General features: G+C 40.8%; 1 protein-coding gene across 3 annotated transcripts in view; it reads right to left on the bottom strand.

Annotated features, from left to right (window-relative positions):
- TRAPPC9 (trafficking protein particle complex subunit 9) overlaps window positions 1-18,609 on the bottom strand; it is an 831,265-nt gene that overhangs the window by 732,403 nt on the left and 80,253 nt on the right. For all 3 annotated transcript variants that reach the window (XM_073330054.1, XM_073330052.1, XM_073330055.1), the window contains exons 10-11: window positions 14,874-15,000; window positions 7,932-8,077 (exon numbers count right to left, since the gene is read on the bottom strand). In XM_073330054.1, coding sequence (XP_073186155.1) covers window positions 7,932-8,077; window positions 14,874-15,000 — 273 coding nt within the window. The remainder of the gene's footprint in view (window positions 1-7,931; window positions 8,078-14,873; window positions 15,001-18,609) is intronic.

Genomic DNA, 18,609 nt, shown 5'->3' with positions numbered 1-18,609 from the left:
GATACAAATAATCATTTAGAACATGATGATGTGAACCACACCTTATTCCCTTTCAGGAATCAGAATCTCTTTCTTGAATTTAATTCAGGTATAGCAATGTGTAAATTTTAAAAAATGCAAACTGTTAATTCTTTCTTCTACAAACGGGAAGACTATTAAAAAACAACTGTACTTCTGTTTTTTAAGTTACTTCTTTTCAAACTAACAGTTGATAGGCCAATAAATAAGAGTTTACTGCCTATGATGAAATTCTACTTCCATTCTGGAACACAGATTTTGACCAGAATTATAAATTATACTCTCTGCCTCGTAAGTACCTGCCTACACTGATACAGGACACTAGGTCAGTACTTTTCTAGCAGGAATTATGCTGAACCCCAGTTCATTCGAGAAGAGCTAACAAATGGTCAACAAAAATGCACTGTGGAGAGGGGTTAGGATCAGCTGCATCTGTAGCAATATTTCATCTTCCCAAGTACAATGGGCACTCGTAGCATATGATTTTCCAACTCAGATTTTCATTATTTCTAAACTAAATTGGGGTTTAAACCTTATTGGGGGTCAGCAGTACTTGCTTTACCCTGCAATCCTTCCATGACAAAAACTCCTGTTGACTTCACCATAGTGTTCCTGTACAGTGCACATGCAGAACTTGTTCCATTATTCTATGCCATGACTCAGAATAAGAATGAGTTATCCAAGAGCAAAAATTAAGCATCAGAAATATTTCAGTAATCCACAGTCTGATCATTAAAAAACTAGGGAGTGACTGTCAGAGGTTCTGAAAATGACTCTAATGGGGGCTACAACAAGTGCTGCAAGTACTCAGGATCTTTAACAATAAGGCCCATAACATTTAAGGGATTTTCAGAAGTGCCTAGGGAGAGTTAAAAGTAAATATCTCATTAAAAGTCTATGGGATTTGTGCTCCTAAATTAGACACTTTTGAAAATTTCTCCCAGAGCTGACAAATTGGAAAGTCTCTGCCAAATGAATAGTACGTACAAAAAAAAGTATGTGCATAAAAACAGATTATAATGCAAGTGCATTTTCATCTTCAGGCTATGTCAGAAGACTTGGCCTTGTTTTGTTGAAGACTTCTGCCTCCTACTCCTTGAACCATATGTTGACGTGCCTCCTCCCTACTTCCCTCATTCTCTCACCCATTTCTAAAATAGCTTACTATTTTCTACCACTCCCAGAGTTCACTTCATACCTTTATCACTCCAATATCAGAAGTGTCTTTGAACATTTACAGAAATGTCATGGTTTCTCTGCAACTGATCCTCTGATTGCTACAGTACATAACATTTCTGTCATCACCCTTGCCTACGTCACTGCTGTTTATCAGATCTTAGTGTCCAAATATCACACAATCATTTTTATTACAACCTATCGAATATAATCATCATTACTGAAATTTACTTCTGATAGCATCCACAACATGCTAGGTGTATTACAAACAGTGAAGAGTACCTTGTTTGGAGTGCCCCATTAAGCTAATTCAGGTCTGTTCCCTATAGTAAATTTTTCAATTAAAAGAAAGAGGCTTTTATCATTTTGCTTCAAGAGATGCATGTACAAACGTTATTCACATGTCTCTTGAAGGAGGCATATATGTAGCAGCAGCAGCACTTACATACCTCCTCTCAGACAGATCCCAGGCAAACTCCCTCTGTTAGCCTCTCTGCTGTTCAGCTCTCAGCTGGTTCGCACTAAACTGGGAGGAGTGGTCGATACGCAGATGACACTAAACTGGGAGAAGTGGTAGATATGCTGGAGGGGAGGGATACGATATAGCGGGACCCAGACAAATTAGAGGATTGGGCCAAAATAAATATGATGAGGTTCAAGAAGGACAAGTGCAGAGTCCTGCACTTAGGACAGAAGAATCCCATGCTCCGCTACAGACTAGGGACCGAATGGCTAGGCAGCAGTTCTGCAGAAAAGGACCTAGGGGTTACAATGGACAAGAAGCTGGATATGAGTCAACAGTGTGCCTTTGTTGCCAAGAAGGCCAATGGCATTTTGGGATGTATAAGTAGGGGCACTGCCAGCGGATTGAGGGACATGATCGTTCCCCTCTATTCGACATTGATGAGGGCTCATCAAGAGTACTGTGTCCAGTTTTGGGCCCCACACTATAAGAAGGATGTGGAAAAAGAGTCGAGCGGAGGGCAACAAAAACGATGAGGGGACTGGAACACATGAGTTATGAGGAGAGGCTGAGGGAACTGGGATTGTTTAGTCTGCAGAAGAGAAGAATGAGGGGGGATTTGATAGCTGCTTTCAACTACCTGAAAGGCGGGTTCCAAAGAGGATGGATCTAGACTGTTCAGTGGCAGCAGATGACAGAGCGAGGAGTAATGGTCTCAAGTTGCAGTGCAGGAGGTTCAGACTGGATATTAGGAAAAACATTTTCACTAGGAGGGTGGTAAAGCACTGGAATGCATTACCTAGGGAGGTGGTGCAATCTCCTTCCCTTGAGGATTTTAAGGTCAGGCTTGACAAAGCCCAGGCTGGGATGATTTAGTTGGAGATTGGTCCTGCTTTGAGCCGGGGGTTGGACTAGATGACCTCCTTAGGTCCCTTCCAACCCTGATACTCTATGATATTCTATGAAGTTTATATTAATACCATCTAAATTCCTCCTTCTAGCGTAAATTCTGTATGCATTATTTTAGGTCTGACTCCAACTTCTTTTTATACAAAAAGATCTGATAAAATTTTCCACAACACATTTCTAAACTGAAAGCAAGTTTCTGTAAACTAGCCACCATTTGTTTAATCTTGTATCATTCTGTTGATTTTCTGTAGAAGTCACTCCAACATAAAACAAGAACATTTTAAAGGAATTTATATATATTTCTGTCAAATATGGTTGCCCAAGTTTCTAAATGACAGACTCGCTGCAGCCCATGCAAATTTGTTGTTACCTCTTTCTTACTTACCTAAGCAGTTACCCAAATTTGCAGTCCTGTGGATTGTTTTGGTTAAGAGCAGAAATTGAGTGTCAGATATTTCTCTTATGCAACCCTGTTTACTTACAAAGAATGAACATAACGTCCTATTTCCCTGAACATGGCAGCAATTTGACAGCAGGAGACAATATCTTTGATCATAGTATCAAGTCCCTTTTCTAGGCAGTTAACGAAAGGCACACTCGTTTCTCCGGGTCATACCACGAGTGCTTTTATGGCCTTAGGCTTGTCTACACTACAGAGCCTTTGCCAGTATAGCAGTGCCAGTAGAGACCCTAAGTGGAGATGCAGCACAATCCAACAGATAGTCTCCTGCCAGCTCAGCTATCCACTTCCAGGAACAACATTAGCTAAGCCAACAAGCACTCTTTTGTCAGCACAGCTGCATCTACACCAGGTTTTGCAGTCAGGTAGAGGGTGTTGTTTTTTTTTCCACATGCCAAACAGACACACCTATGCCAACAAAACTGTAGTGTAAACTAAACATTTGCCTTTTGCTTCCTGCCACTTCTCTCTCACCGTCTCTGGTCTTTTTCCTGCTTCTCTCTCTCACACCCCCTACCCATCAATGTACTAGCCTTTGTATTTGTTATATATTAATCCCCAGAGAAACACCTTGTGCCACATGGTTCAGCTTCTACTCTGGCCTTACCATGTGCTCGTGTTTTGGGTGCTGCTCCTACTGTTTCCGCTATCTCATTCCATTTATATTTAGACCCATCAAATTCAATGAGATTCAACTCAATCCATAACGCTATTTTAAATTTGGACTCTGCATTTTCTAATTTTAGAAGAAACTATTTTCCTTAGTAATACCATCTTAAAAGCAGAGGATCTGATTTAAAGGCAGCTAACTGTTAAAATAAATAAATAAATAAATAAAAATTAACAGTCAAACCTGTCACATGGATAACTTCCTTACCTTTGCTCTTAGAAATTTTACAAGCTCTCTCTCTCTCCTATTAGACGTACTGCCAGGCTTACAAAACAACAGTGCTGCCAAACATTATTTCCATTCACATTCATTTTTTCCTATTTCCTGAGCCCTGAGCCTCAGGTGGTTTTATAAGAGAAACTTAGTTTGCACGCAAATGCAGTCAAGGTACTGACAGAATCTGCTCTCTTATGAGTTAAAATGACCCCTCTGTACATGAAGTATAGCATCTTTTTCAGAATTATGAGATAAACATTTTAATTTGCTAAAATGTAATTGGAAATCTGACGTCACTGGGAAGAAGAGACAAACAAGGCAAAGTACAATCTGGTTTAAAAAACTACATCTTTAGTGACAATCTATACTATTAGTTGACAGTTCCCAAACTCTTGCAGAGGCTGTATCCTAAACGAAAAAAAACTAGCAAAAGAAATTAAGGTATATTAGTAACACTATTTAAAAGTGGTTTTATTCACAGCTTTTAGAATAGCAAGCATATCAAAGGAAGGAGACAAGTTTACATGTTGGGCTTTTTCACATTCCTCTTAATAAGACCTGCAAAGTATATGTTTGGTTTTGTTTTTAATTGGGCTTGTTCTCTCATTTGAATATAAAGGTGGTCTGAAAGTTTGTCATAAATTATTTTATGTTTCTTTTTTACCTTAAAAAAAATTAGGAATATCCATTCTGATCCTCCGCAGAGGACTTCTTTTGGGTCATTAGAGGCTGTCTCCACACTACGATTGTGTTGCTAAAGTTAACGATTGCAGCTTCATAGGTAGTAGCAATGGTGGGAGCCCTAAAATCCAGCAGCCATTCAGCATGTGTACTCTGAACTCTCAGTCTTAACTGGTTCTTTACAATAGATATTCTTTGAAACATAGGAGTATGCAGTGTTGTAGCCATGTTGGTCCCAGGATATTAGAGACACAAGGCGGATGAGGTAATTTTTTTTGGACCAACTTCTGTTGGTGAGAGGGTCACGCTTTCAAGCTTACACAGCTTAAATGAAGAACCACTCTGTGTAAACTCAAAAACTTGTCTCTCTCACCAACAGAAGTTGATCCAATAAAAGGTATTACCTCACCCACCTTATGTTGCTAATATTTGGGACCAGAGCTTCAACAACACTATATACAACGATGGAAGATGTCGAATTTTGCCATCGGAAAAGGAAACTCCACAACATGAAAAAAAAGGAAGCAAAAACAACAGCTACACCTACTCCCTAAGCAAATGCAAGAAACAAACATCCTATGACAATCTGTACATCTGTGTTCACCCCTTTTAGAGGATTATGGTAAATCTTGTACAAAGTATGCCTTGTGCAATTTCATTTGAAAACTTGTGATTTTCTGATCATCATTCTCCTGGTAAAATATGTGTGACAACATTGTATGTAAAATTTTGGGACTCTACCATGAGATATTTCTGGAACATGTCCCAACATGTTCTGGAAATCAGTCGCAAACCAATTTCCCAGAGACAAAAGGCTAGCCAACGCCTCAGATCATAGAATCATAGAATATCAGGGTTGGAAGGGACTTCAGGAGGTCATCTAGTCCAACCCCCTGCTCAAAAGCAGGACCCATCCCCAATTAAATCATCCCAGCCAGGGCTCTGTCAAGCCTGACCTTAAAATCCTCAAGGGAAGGAGATTCCACCACCTCCCTAGACAACTCATTCCAGTGTTTCACCACCCTCCTAGTGAAAAAGTCCAACCTAAACCTCCCCCACTGCAACTTGAGACCATTACTCCTTGTCCTGTCCTCTTCCACCACTGAGAATAGTTTAGAACCATCCTCTCTGGAACTACCTCTCAGGTAGTTGAAAGCAGCTATCAAATCCCCCCTCATTCTTCTCTTCCGCAGACTAAACAATCCCAGTTCCCTCAGCCTCTCCTCATAAGTCATGTGTTCTAGACCCCTAATCATTTTTGTTGCCCTTCACTGGACTCTCTCCAATTTATCCACATCCTTCTTGTAGTGTGGGGCACAAAACTGGACACAGTACTCCAGATGAGGCCTCACCAATGTCGAATAGAGGGGGACGATCGTGTCCCTCAATCTGCTCGCTATGCCCCTACTTATACATCCCAAAATGCCATTGGCCTTCTTGGCAACAAGGGCACACTGCTGACTCATATCCAGCTTCTCGTCCACTGTCACCCCTAGGTCCTTTTCCGCAGAACTGCTGCCTAGCCATTCAGTCCCTAGTCTGTAGCTGTGCATTGGGTTCTTCCATCCTAAGTGCAGGACCCTGCACTTATCCTTCTTGAACCTCATCAGATTTCTTTTGGCCCAATCCTCCAATTTGTCTAGGTCCCTCTGTATCCTATCCCTCCCCTCCAGCGTATCTACCACTCCTCCCAGTTTAGTATCATCTGCAAATTTGCTGAGAGTGCAATCCACACCATCCTCCAGATCATTTATGAAGATATTGAACAAAACCGGCCCCAGGAACAACCCCTGGGGCACTCCACTTGACACCGGCTGCCAACTAGACATGGAGCCATTGATCACTACCCGTTGAGCCCGACAATCTAGCCAACTTTCTACCCACCTTATAGTGCATTCATCCATCCCATACTTCTTTAACTTGCTGACAAGAATACTGTGGGAGACCGTGTCAAAAGCTTTGCTAAAGTCAAGATACAATACATCCACTGATTTCCCTTCATGACGAGATTAAATGGACCATCATCTGATTAAGTGGCCACTCTTCGGCAGGACAGCGTGTGGGCAAAAAAAGCCTATATTTTGACAAACAAGTAGCTTAAGATTCTTGTCCACACAGCCTGAACATCAGCTGGAGATGGTTCTTGTGCAAGAGAAATGGCTGTAAGAGCAGAGAGTAAATGCCTCAAATCATCTTTCCCTTTCTCTCTGCCAACATCATCAACACTCGAACAAGAAAGGAAGCAACATTGGACTGGGGGGAGATCCTGACTGAAGGATTCAGTCAGTAAGACTGTTGGAACTTGTGGTGAGAGACACCTTTACTTTGAATTCACTTAGCTTGTTAAGTTAGGTATTAGCTGTGTTTTATCTTTTATTTCTCTCCTTTTTTTTTTTTTCTTATTTCCAATTCTGACTTATTCCTCATTACTTGTAATCACTCCAAATCTGTCTTTTTGTAGTTAGTAAATCTTATTGTTTTAGCAAAACCAATGTATTTGGACTGAAGCATTTGGGAAACTCCATTTGAGATAACAGGATTTGTGCATATCATTTTCTATTAATGAGATACATACTTGATATGAGTTTGCATTGTTTAGAAGGGTGCTGGGCAGTACAAGTCACACACATTTCTGGTAGAAAGTCTGGGATTTGGAATTTGCAGATGTTGCCCTGCAGTGTAATTCAAAGTGCCTGGCTATAGCACTCATACTATATAGCTGGGAGTGATTTACATGCAGGAGGCTGTGGGTGAGCAGACAAGGAGTGGTTGCTCTCATAGCAACACAGTGTAAAAGGCACCCCAGGTTGTAGAATTGAGGGGACAAACCTGTCCATCAGTCCAAATTGTATCCTGAGTAATGTCACACATCCCCAGAGGTCTCACCACCTATAACCCTCTGACCACTACATACAACTCCAAATATGTAGAAGAGACCTGACATTCTCTGTATAAACTCAAAAGCTTGTCTCTCTCACCAACAGAAGCTGGTCCAATAAAAGATATTACCTCACCCACCCGTCTCTCTAATATCCTGGGACTGACACAGCTACAACTACACTACATAAGAGTATTTGTGACATAATTCAAGATCTAAAAACAGCTTTTTTATCTAATTCATTTCCCCTAACAAGATTATTAGGTTGAGTGCTTATTGATTTGCTTGAAAAATCACCTACGGATAAGAAAATAAGTTGAAATCAGTTAACATTTCTTCTCCACTGAAAACTTTATCCCAAAGTATTGTGCTTTTTTGAGTAATTCCTTAAATTCCTGATCTGTATATGGAGTCAAGGCATGAAGCAGCAGTTACAAGAAAGCTTGGACCATATTCTTACCTATTTTCTTACTTCGCTCTTCTCCACGATTGTGTGGAATAATTGGAGAGTATATGAAGGGACTTTTGGTTGATATGTTCTGACCCAACAAACTTTTCATTTTCTGTGGCCGAAGACTGATGGGGAGATTCAAGAGTTTCACAGATCTGTTAAATAAAAATGTAAACAGCATTTTTAAACTGGTTATTTTTACTTTAAGGAAATTGTTTGCAAATACTGATTACTCCTTACATTTTTATAATGAATATGGTGTCTATAATGGGGGGGAAAAAGAAATAAAGTAAACCAAGGGTCTGAAAGAAAACCAAATAGCATTTCAGAGGCAAAATTGCAAACAAGTATAAAATTAGAGAAGTATAATGAGGAAAAGGTACCAAAGAAAAGATGTAGAGGATCATCATTTCTTTAAGAAAGTGACCCAGACAAAGATTAGTAAGTCCAGTGATTTAAAATGCATGAAATTTAGATAGCTAAGCACTGATGATGGACTCTCTAAGCGCCACAAGCCAAGCCTCTGAAGGGGGAGTCTAAAGTTTTCAGCAATAAGCACTGACCAACGAGCAGCTTTGCTTGCAGTTAGCACACAGTTTTTGGGCCCAGCTAGAACTTGGATAGAACTGCTATTGTGACAACTAGGGACTACAAATTTACCCTGATTATGTGCTCAACAGTAAAAGGTGAGTGAAAGTTCATAAGATGTCACAATAACCTATAACAAATGTTGATGGGAAAAGATGATCAATACCCCCCCCCAAACACACCTTTCAAGGCCCACGCGTCATACACATGCCTATTACAACATGTGGTATACCTCATCCAGTGCACTAAATGCCCAAATAACTATGTGGGTGAAACAAGACTATCACTATACTCTCAGATTAAGTCTCACAGGAAAAAAGATCAAAAACAAACACACCATATCACCAATGGACCCAACAGTGTTCACTATCTGACCTCTCAGTCCTCATCCTCAAAGGAAACCTGCACAATAACTTTAAAAACAAGCTTGGGAGCTTAAATTCATAATTTTCCTAGACACTAAAAATTATGGAATTGAAGGAGACACTGGCTTTATGGTTTATTACAACAATCTGTAACCCACTAATGCCCTTTTTTATCCTATTGCTGGAGAGGTGTTAATGGGCCAGTTCACCTTGAATCGTCTCTTAGAATGTGTGTTAACTACTTACTCTAAACAATCTGTTGCATCTTGTATTTAGTTGTTACATTCTGGTATGTCTACTCATGCACCACCGTAGCGCTTCAGTGTAGACACTGAGATTCTCCCATTGGCGTAGGTAATCCACCTCCCTGAGAAGAGGTAGCTGGGTCAACAGAAGAATCCCTCTATCAACCTAGCATTGTCCACACCGGGGGTCAGGTCAGCATAGCTACATCTCTCAGGGGTGTGGATTTTTCACTCCCCAAGAGACACATGTAAATTCCCATTGTTGACCAGCCCAGTGAATACCTTTTCCAGAACTGAAGAAAAGCTCTCTAACTTGAAAGCTTGTCTCTTTCACCAATAGAAGAGAGTCCAATAAAAAAAACATTACCTCACCCACCTAGTCTCTAAAAAGCAACACAGAAAGATTGAATTAGTTCAAACAAAAAGGCCTCCTGATATAACTTAAGGACTGCATTAAGATCATGCTTGGTAAACATGAAAAGCATGGAATCAAATCAGTCGATCAAAATTGTGGGTCAGGAACTAGGCCTATTGGCGGACAAAATAATGAGAGGACAGACTTTCTCCCAACACACTCTTTTGGAGTTCTTTAAAAGAAAATACTTTGAGGAAAAATTGGCAGAAGCAGCATGTCTGCCAACAACTACTGTAGCGAGCATTATCATCATGCCCACCATCTCTCACCATCCCCTGGAACCCCTGGGCCACCTTCATCCTACCAGGCCAGAGACATGGATTCAGACACCACCACCACCTCCACTGGTTCAGGCTAAATCTCAAACACCACCTGGCATGCAAAGCCACCTTCAGGACAAGTTGTGGCTTTGCTTTTTTCCCTTTTGGTGTAGATCCCTGGTGTCCCTGTCTCTCTTTCATTAGCAGCAGAGACTACCATGGAGCCCAGAGGAGGATGGTTATGAAAATGTTTGAATGCTTCCACCCTTTTTGCAGTGGGAAGCATGGAAATCAGGGCCTGCCATAAAGCCTTGACTGGCTCCAGAATAGCCTCATTAATAGGAAGAGCTACCCTAGTACAGAAGTTCCTCAACTGTGGGGTGCCCAGGGCCCCAGCTGCTGACTCCAGCCCCTGGCTGAAGCTCCGCTCCTGGCCCCACCCCCATCCCCAGCTGTGGCCCTAGTCTCAGTCCCCTTATCTCTGTCCTCATATCCCCTCCCCCTTCCAGAGCTGTGGTCCCGCTCCCAGCCCCAGCTCCAGGGGTGGGGGGGGATCTCTGCCCCAGATGTTAATGAACCTAGGCCTGCACACACCCAGCTCAGCAGTTATTAGACCAATTCTAGTAATGAATTCTTGATTGATATCCAAAATACTGAAGCAGCCTAATTGCACTGTAAGCTCCCTGGAAGAAAACACCACCCATAGCCAAGAATGATCATCTCCGATTGCCTAGAGAAAACCCTTGAGTCATCAGTTTACCCATAAACAAATCTAGTGTTCTCCCTTGAACCACTGTTGTTTCTCTACAAAAACCCCTACCTATGCCCAAGTGTTCTGATGCATGGACCCAAACTCTGCCTCAGTTCCACTGGGACTCCATCTCCTGACTGATCGTGCTGGGGGCTCTGCCCGTCTCCAGCACTCAAGACCCTGAGCTACCATCATCACCTGGGAACCCTGACAGTTCAGGCCACAGGGAGTGGGTGAGATCCCTCCCCCCTCTCTGTTTTCCTTTCTACCTCAGGTATTAACCTTTAATAATGTAACTGTTATGTTTGTTTAGCCCTCCTTGTGTAGTTATTAGTATTATTCAATAAATAACTTTTATGGTTAAGCTGGTTGCTTCTCTCTCCCTCTCTGAACTTCACTCTTGTGTTTTTAGCTTCCCCATTTACTCTGCAGCAACGCTTCTTTTACCTAAGCTAAAGATCCCTGTAGCGCCCAAAAATACTGTGGGGTTTGCTCATTAAGTGGGTTACTACCAGTACAGTTGTAATATGAAAGTGGGAACAGGGACGTGCTGAACCCGTGGCATATAGGGGTGGCAGCTGAAAGTACTGCTTGGCCCAGCCTATTGAGCCCAGGGGCATATAAGGGTGGCAGCTTGAAAGTGCTGCTTGACCCAGCCCATTAAGTACAGGGACATATAAGGGGGTCAGCTTCAGAGTGTTGAGTCACCCGATCCACTCAGACTTGCTCTGTTAGTGTGCATGTGTGTGTTCATCTGATTCTGGGGCTGGAGGAACCCAGCCCTGGGGAATCTAGGTCCTGCAGTATAGTTCCATTGGGAGGGGACTTGCATAAGGGAGAAGTAGAGCTCCAGATGAAAACACATGTCACACAAGAAGTACATTGATAGAATTACAGAAACATGCCACCCCGAAGAGTAACCCTAATAAATGAGCATTCCCCAAAGTAACGGGCAAATTTGGTAACAGTTCTGCAGTACTGAAAGCTGCATCAGCACTTCAGGGATCAGTCTAAACAGACACATTCCTGCACTCTGAAGTCAGCAATCCTTCCTGGCTTAAGGACTGCGCCTGGGAATGCCTCTTCGAGTGCACCTCAATGTCCTGGCCTTCAATCAGTGCTTTCACCTCAGATTTCAAAGACCCCAGTATCAAATCGTTAGAAGACTTATGTTGTCTCTTCTTGAGTACCAGCAATGACAATTTGCTTCTTGACCCAGTCAGATTAGGGGAGCACTCCTAACAGATTCAGAACATGCTCGGTGCCAGCTAGGAGAAGGAAGGCGCCAAGGGCAGGCCAAGTGCAGACTCCATAAGCAGATACTTGAATTTGGCTGGCCTGTCCTTCTTTGATCAGGGCTTGAATACCCCAACAAATGAGACATTTGTCACTCACATGCGCCTCCCCCAGACACCTAAGTTGGCTGGGGTGTGGGTCACTGACTGGCAGAGACTTGTTACATGAGTGACAAGACTTGAAGCCAAGAGAATGGGGCATGGATCCAATACCTGTACTGGTACCCAAACGGGAACCGATGACCCCACTCTACAAAATATTAATCTGAACATACTCTTATATCTAAACTATGTACAAATACAGTAAACTAGACTAAAAACCAACACAACAGGTACTACATACACTAAAGAGGGTAAGACTTGCACAGAATAGCAGCTCCAACAACTGACAATGGAAGTAGGAAGGAGCTGAGAGGGGCCGGCGGTGGTTCCACCCTTTCTACCTCCATGTAGTAGCACAAGGCAGCAGAGAGTGCTCATTGTACCTTGAAAGTGTACTGTTGCGGGAGAAATTTCTGACTGTTGTACACAAGGCACACACTACCCCTACCGTAGAATGGACATGTGCAAACACTTGAAGAACCAGTCTGTAGGAGTAGTTACTGAGGGGAGAAAGACCTTGTCCTCTTTCCCTGCTTAGATCATTGTTTCCCATAATCCCTGGGTTTAAATGCTTTGACTCAATCCCCAGTATAGAAAGGAGAGGAACAGTGGACTCTTGGTACACCAAATAAGACTCATCAACTTTGACAATGTCTTTAAAGGATAAGATAAAAGCAAAGATCTGGGCCTTCCATTTAGGATTTGACATTTCGGAACTAAATTCACTGGTGCTTCTTTAAGAGGTCAAGTAACTAAAGCTTCCCCTATGTGGATAAGTTTCACATTCCCTCCTAGTCCAGGCAATAAATTTAACACAAAGCAAGCAACTCTGAAGCAAAAGCCTGTCACTACAGGCTCTTCAAGCACTGTACATGTTGGTCAATAAGCTACTGCAAGGCGCACTTCTTTAAAAATCTAAATGTTCGTCAAGATTGCTAATTTTGTTCTAAAGCTAACCAAATGCTAATCAATAGTAAAAAAATCTAAATGTTATCCTGAATTCCTTACTCCACAACTACAATTTGCGAAGAAACAGGATAACAACTAAGGACTGTGATTCCATGACCATTTTGACAGGCAAGAAGAGAAGAACTGGGGACAGCTAAATGCAAGTGTTAATTTACTGATGCTTGGAACATTCAGATCTCCAGTCCAAGTTTGGGTCCTTCATAATGGTTATAATTCAGTGTTTCCATTACTTGTGAGCCACAGTACGCCCTTCTGAGAATGGAGATCTGCAGAGGCAATTTAATGAGGAAAAAGGCTTGCTGTGTTTTTTCCTATACCAACAACCCTTGCTCAAAATAACTGTGTGTTTTACCTAAATGAATAAGTTCCCCTTGGGGCTCATTGATAAATAAGTTAATTTAGTTAATCACTTATTTCAAGTATTAGAAAGGGTTTTGCAAATATATTTCCTAGGTTAATTTACATTCTTAAAAGTGGTATACTTGAAGCTTAGTTAATTAAAGGATTATGATTTCATAAAAGTGATATGTTTTATAAACAGGGATTTCTGAAGCCATCTTAAGTAAGAAAGAAATGGTTACATTCTAGAACACCAGGCTATCAAGTTTATGCTGACAAACAATTTATTCAAAGTAAGTAATTATTTTTCACATTATGCTGGAAAACTAGATATTTACATTATGGTAGAGCTAGAAGGCTACAACCAGAATGGGGACCAACTGCACTAGATGCTTTACACACACAGTTGAACATGGTCCCTTGCCCTAGAAAACTTATTTGTTGAATCTTATCTTCAATTAGTAAGTAACAAATAGTAGGATCGAAAGATGATGGTAACAGTAGTGAAACGGTTATATCAGGGGTAGGCAACCTATGGCACGCGTGCCAAAGGCAGCGCGCGAGCTGATTTTCAATGGTACTCACGCTGCCCGGGGCCTGGCCACCAGTCCGGGGGGGCTCTGCATTTTAATTTAATTTTAAATGAAGCTTCTTAAACATTTTAAAAACCTTATTTACTTTACATACAACAATAGTTTAGTTATATATTAAAGACTTATAGAAAGAGACCTTCTAAAAACAGTAAAATGTATTACTGGTACGCGAAACCTTAAATTAGATTGAATAAATGAAAACTCAGCACACCACTTCAGTAAGGTTGCATAAACCAACTATCTAGATTATAAAGACTGTTTGTTTTTATTCTCTATCTCGTTAATTTTCACTCTACAAACATTACTACTCTCTTTTCTTAGTACCAAAAGTCCTGCATATTGAAATTCATAGTGACACTCCACGCTGAACTGGAGTCTACTTTGAGCATTGTTCACAGTGGTATCTACTGTATTTTTCTGGTGGGCATTTGCCTTCCCTGCTAAAGTTCTTTTTTGGAAAAAACAAAGATCTTCCTTTGCCTTCTTTTCCATTATTGCTCTCCGATGACATTTGCTCCCACTCCAGTACCTTCATATGTCAAATTAGATGGCAAATTACTTAATGAAAGGACTTTGGAGTTATGTACCACATATGTAAATAATGTGGGCTAAGACATCTCAGGAGGCTTAACGGAGTTAGGCAACCTACTGTAAGTCAATAGGAGTTAGGTGTCTAACTCCCTTAAACCTCTGAAAATCCCATCTTAAAATACGTAACTTTTCTTGGGTCAATGGTTATTTTTAACTTTGATTTTCAGAAGATTCTGATATAATTTAAAGACAAGGGAAAATTCTGCTCCACTCAAAGAGTCTCATTTGGCTCAACCATTCTAAAGGAACAGAGTTTTTGCTTCTGTAATTTTATCTCAGAAATCCAAATTTAACACGTTTCAATGTCATTCTGGACAACCAATTATGCAGGTTGATAAGATCTGATGCCTATCTATTCTAATTTTCATACTACAAGTTTTGACAAGTTTTAAATGTTAAATACAGACATTTGCAATGCAACATTTTATATAATCTTACCTTACAATAGGCAGCTTAGTGAATGGCACAGGGGGTAACCTCAAACCTTCTGGAAGTGTGATGAACTCCATCGTGCCAGGACATTTTGATGTGTAGTTTTCTAAGCTTTGTGTTACATCTTTCTTTTCTAAAAGAGAATAAGATCTCAACTGAGTTGCAACACCAAGGGAAAACAGGTTCAGTTAACAATGAAGTTGCCGTAACTTATATTTTACTTGCTTTGGTATTTATGTCAGACGCATGACCGTACTGTAATGCCATCATTTTTATTTAATTTCCTTTGCTCTTTTAAAGCCCATACATATACATTGGGCCCCACTGCATAGGCTAAAATGTGTCATGTTAACACACAACAGCAACTGCATTCTGACTAAGTCCTACTTAAACAAAAGTTTACAAAGTAAAAACCGTACCAGTAGTAATGCTTCGTAAAAATGATCAGTAGACTAATTAATTGCTTATTAGAGAAATTACAGACTTTTTGCTGCACATATTTAATAGTTTTTCAAACTTCAATTTACATGTAGTTTTCTCTGTAGGTTCTCCATTTTCAAAACAGCCAGAACAATTATTACAACTTACCTACTGATTCTATATACACACAAAGGACTCAAGAACAGTTTATCTAATTTGTTCACATAATGATGCTCAGAGTCAACTATCACTATAGATAATCAGTCAATTACAATATCCACATAGAAAAAGAAAAAATAATTGATTTCAATGGTATTTTGTGTTAAAACTATAGAAAAAATTTATTTTAAAAATTACATATGGTCCTAATTTGAAAACAGACAATGAGGACAAGTTTTGCTTCTGTTGTTTAATTAAAAAGGCATGAAAGCAGGTAACTTGAATATCAAGTATCAAGTCAATTTTAATTGAAACAAACCTAACTTATACAATTTGGATTACTTATTTTTATATAAAGCATATTATAACAATGATGGGTCACAAACACTTTGAAAGGTAGCTAACTATACCTGTTCAGTTATTTTGACACTTATGTAATTACAGCCATTTCAAAACAAATTTTTGAGTGTTTGCAAACAACCATTTGGCTCATGATTAATTACCTAAATGCAGGATTCTGTGTTTCTCCTGTAACAGCAGATGCCATCAACAACACTGAAACAGTACAGAAAGCTGTATTCCCTATGTAACAGCTCTTGCATTAAAAACATAGAAAGAGGCCTGAAAGCAGGTATTTGTGAACATGGTAGGAAAGGGATATGATTTTCCACTATTTTATTGTATAATGTACTGGCGCTTTTTTTTATTATTATTTTTTTTATGAAACTCCACACGTGTTATATTAGTAATTTGGATCCTGCATTATCATTTTGTTTCTAAAACAGAAGAGGGAGAGACAGAGGTAAAAGGAAGGGAAAAGAAAAATGGTAGAAAAAATGCTGCCTTCTCATGAATCCATTCAGAGGTTGGAAGGCAAAAAAAGGAATACAAATTACCTAGATGCTGAACTATGAACACTGAAGATAATGAACCAATCACTTAACACATAAGAAAATGAACTTTTTTCCTAAATGTATCTGGGAATATGAATAGAAAGAGGAAAGGGCAGAGAAGGAAAGGGTGTCAGACTTTGCTTAGTTTTCAAACTCTGTATAAAGATAGTCAGACACATCACACAGAATTCTGAAAAAATATCTTCTATTTACTGCAGAAACAGTTTCTATACAGTAACACCTCACTTAACATTGTAGTTACGTTCCTGAAAAATGCGACTAAGTGAAACAATGTTAAGCAAATCCAATTTCCCCATAAGAATTAATGTAAATGGGGGGCTTAGGTTCCAGGGAAATTTTCTTCAACCAACACACACACACACACACTCACAGAGTGTATAAGTTATAAACAAACAGTTTAATACTGGTACGCAAGGATGATGGTGAAGCTTGGTTGAGGTGATGAAGTCAGAGGGTGGGATATTTCCCAGGGAATGCTTTACTTCTAAATTATGAACTAGCAATTGGCTGAGCTCTCAAGGGTTAACTCATTGTTAATGTAGCCTCACACTCTACAAGGAAGCACTAATGGAGGGAAGGGAGACAGCATGGCAAAGAGAGACACACACCGTGTGTGTGTGTGTGTGTGTGCGCGCGCGAGAGTGTGATGCATGTTACCCCTTTTAGTGCACTGACCCCACTCTTAAGTACACTGCCTTGTTAAGTAGATCAGCAAGCTGAGATCGCAGCTGCTGCCAGGAAGCTCCCACCATTCTGAGCCCTCTCATGTGTGTCCCCTGCTCTATGGAAGATGGGGTAAGCGGGGTGCAGGAGCAGGGGGACACCCTGACATTAGCCCACCTCTTCCTCCCCCTCCCCCCTGCACATCAAGCAGGAGGCTCGGGGAGCAGCTCCAAGGAAGAGGGCAGGAGCAGCACATGGCAGTGGGGGGAGGGACAGCTGAATTGCTGGCAATTGATAGCCTGCTGGGTGGCTGTTGCACAGGGAACTTGGGGGAGCGGGGAACTGATAGGGGGGCTGCAGGACCACCCTGGTTCCAAGCCCCCACCAGCTAGCTGCAACAGGCTGCTCTTCCTGCAACCAGTGGACAAAGCAGGAGGCTGCCAAATGACATAAGGGAACATTGCATAACTTTGAACGAGCACCCCTAATTGATCAGCAACGTAACAATGAAACAACGTTAACCGGGACGACTTTAAGTGAGGAGTTACTGTATTTACTTTCTATTATGTGTATAAAACAGGACCTTTTACACTTAACCATGTATTTGTCCCTCCTGATTCTTCTATAGCTAAATCATCCACTATTAAATTCCACAGAAATTTTTTGTGATGTCAAGCAAACAGGAACCCATCATCAGATATGGCGCAAACTACACATAATATTTTACATAAACATATTCATTTCCTTAACATATCCCAAGTAATTTATAAGAAAAGAATTACACAATATATTGAGATCAGTTCTACATACAATGTTCTCCTAAGTTTCGCAAAGAAAATTAACTGCTCATTAAGTTTTAGTCCACAGCAAAACAAAATTGTTTTTCATTGTTTTGAAGCCTAGCACTTAAAAAAAAATTAGAATTAGTCCTATTTATACAACTTGAAATGAGTTTTGCATACATCTTCACCTTCCTATGCCTTTCCCCCAAATCCATTTAGAAAGTGAGGAGCTCTAATCAAACCCCAAATTACTGACTAGTCAAAATATTCTTTGAGCTGCAGTAACCCCTCGGAGATATAAATCAGGTAGGAAGACCCCACTGGGCTTGACACTATACAAGGACCATTCTGTCTTGAAAAGTTTATAACACTCCCCTATCCTGAAATCAGTACAACTAGTAGCTTACTCTTGTTGCGTGCAACTGCCCAAACAACCGCTTTGGCTCCATGCACTAGATGCACTCCTGTCCGGAATAGAGGAGCCTGAGACAGAGACCCTGCCATGAACAACAAGGAGGAGGAGAAGACACAGCAGAGGACTCCACCTCTGATGTGAATCAGGATCTGTTTGAGACTCCGCGGCAGTCTAGCCAGTCCCATCAAGCAAGCATGGATGAGCCTGACGAAGAGAAAGGGAACTCAGATAAGTGTGGGCAGTCAACCCCTTCACTTAACGGTGCATTTTCAATTTAGTATAATGGCCAGCACCGCTAGGGTCCCTTTTCGACCGGGCATTCCGGTCAAAAACTGGATGCCTAGCAACCCTAACATTTAGCTGGCCTCTTTGTTCTACAAAAGAACACA

This window comes from Lepidochelys kempii, chromosome 2 (assembly GCF_965140285.1).
Source record: "Lepidochelys kempii isolate rLepKem1 chromosome 2, rLepKem1.hap1, whole genome shotgun sequence".
In the NCBI taxonomy this organism is placed as follows: Eukaryota; Metazoa; Chordata; order Testudines; family Cheloniidae; genus Lepidochelys; species Lepidochelys kempii.
This window is presented reverse-complemented; position numbering and strand designations above follow the sequence as displayed.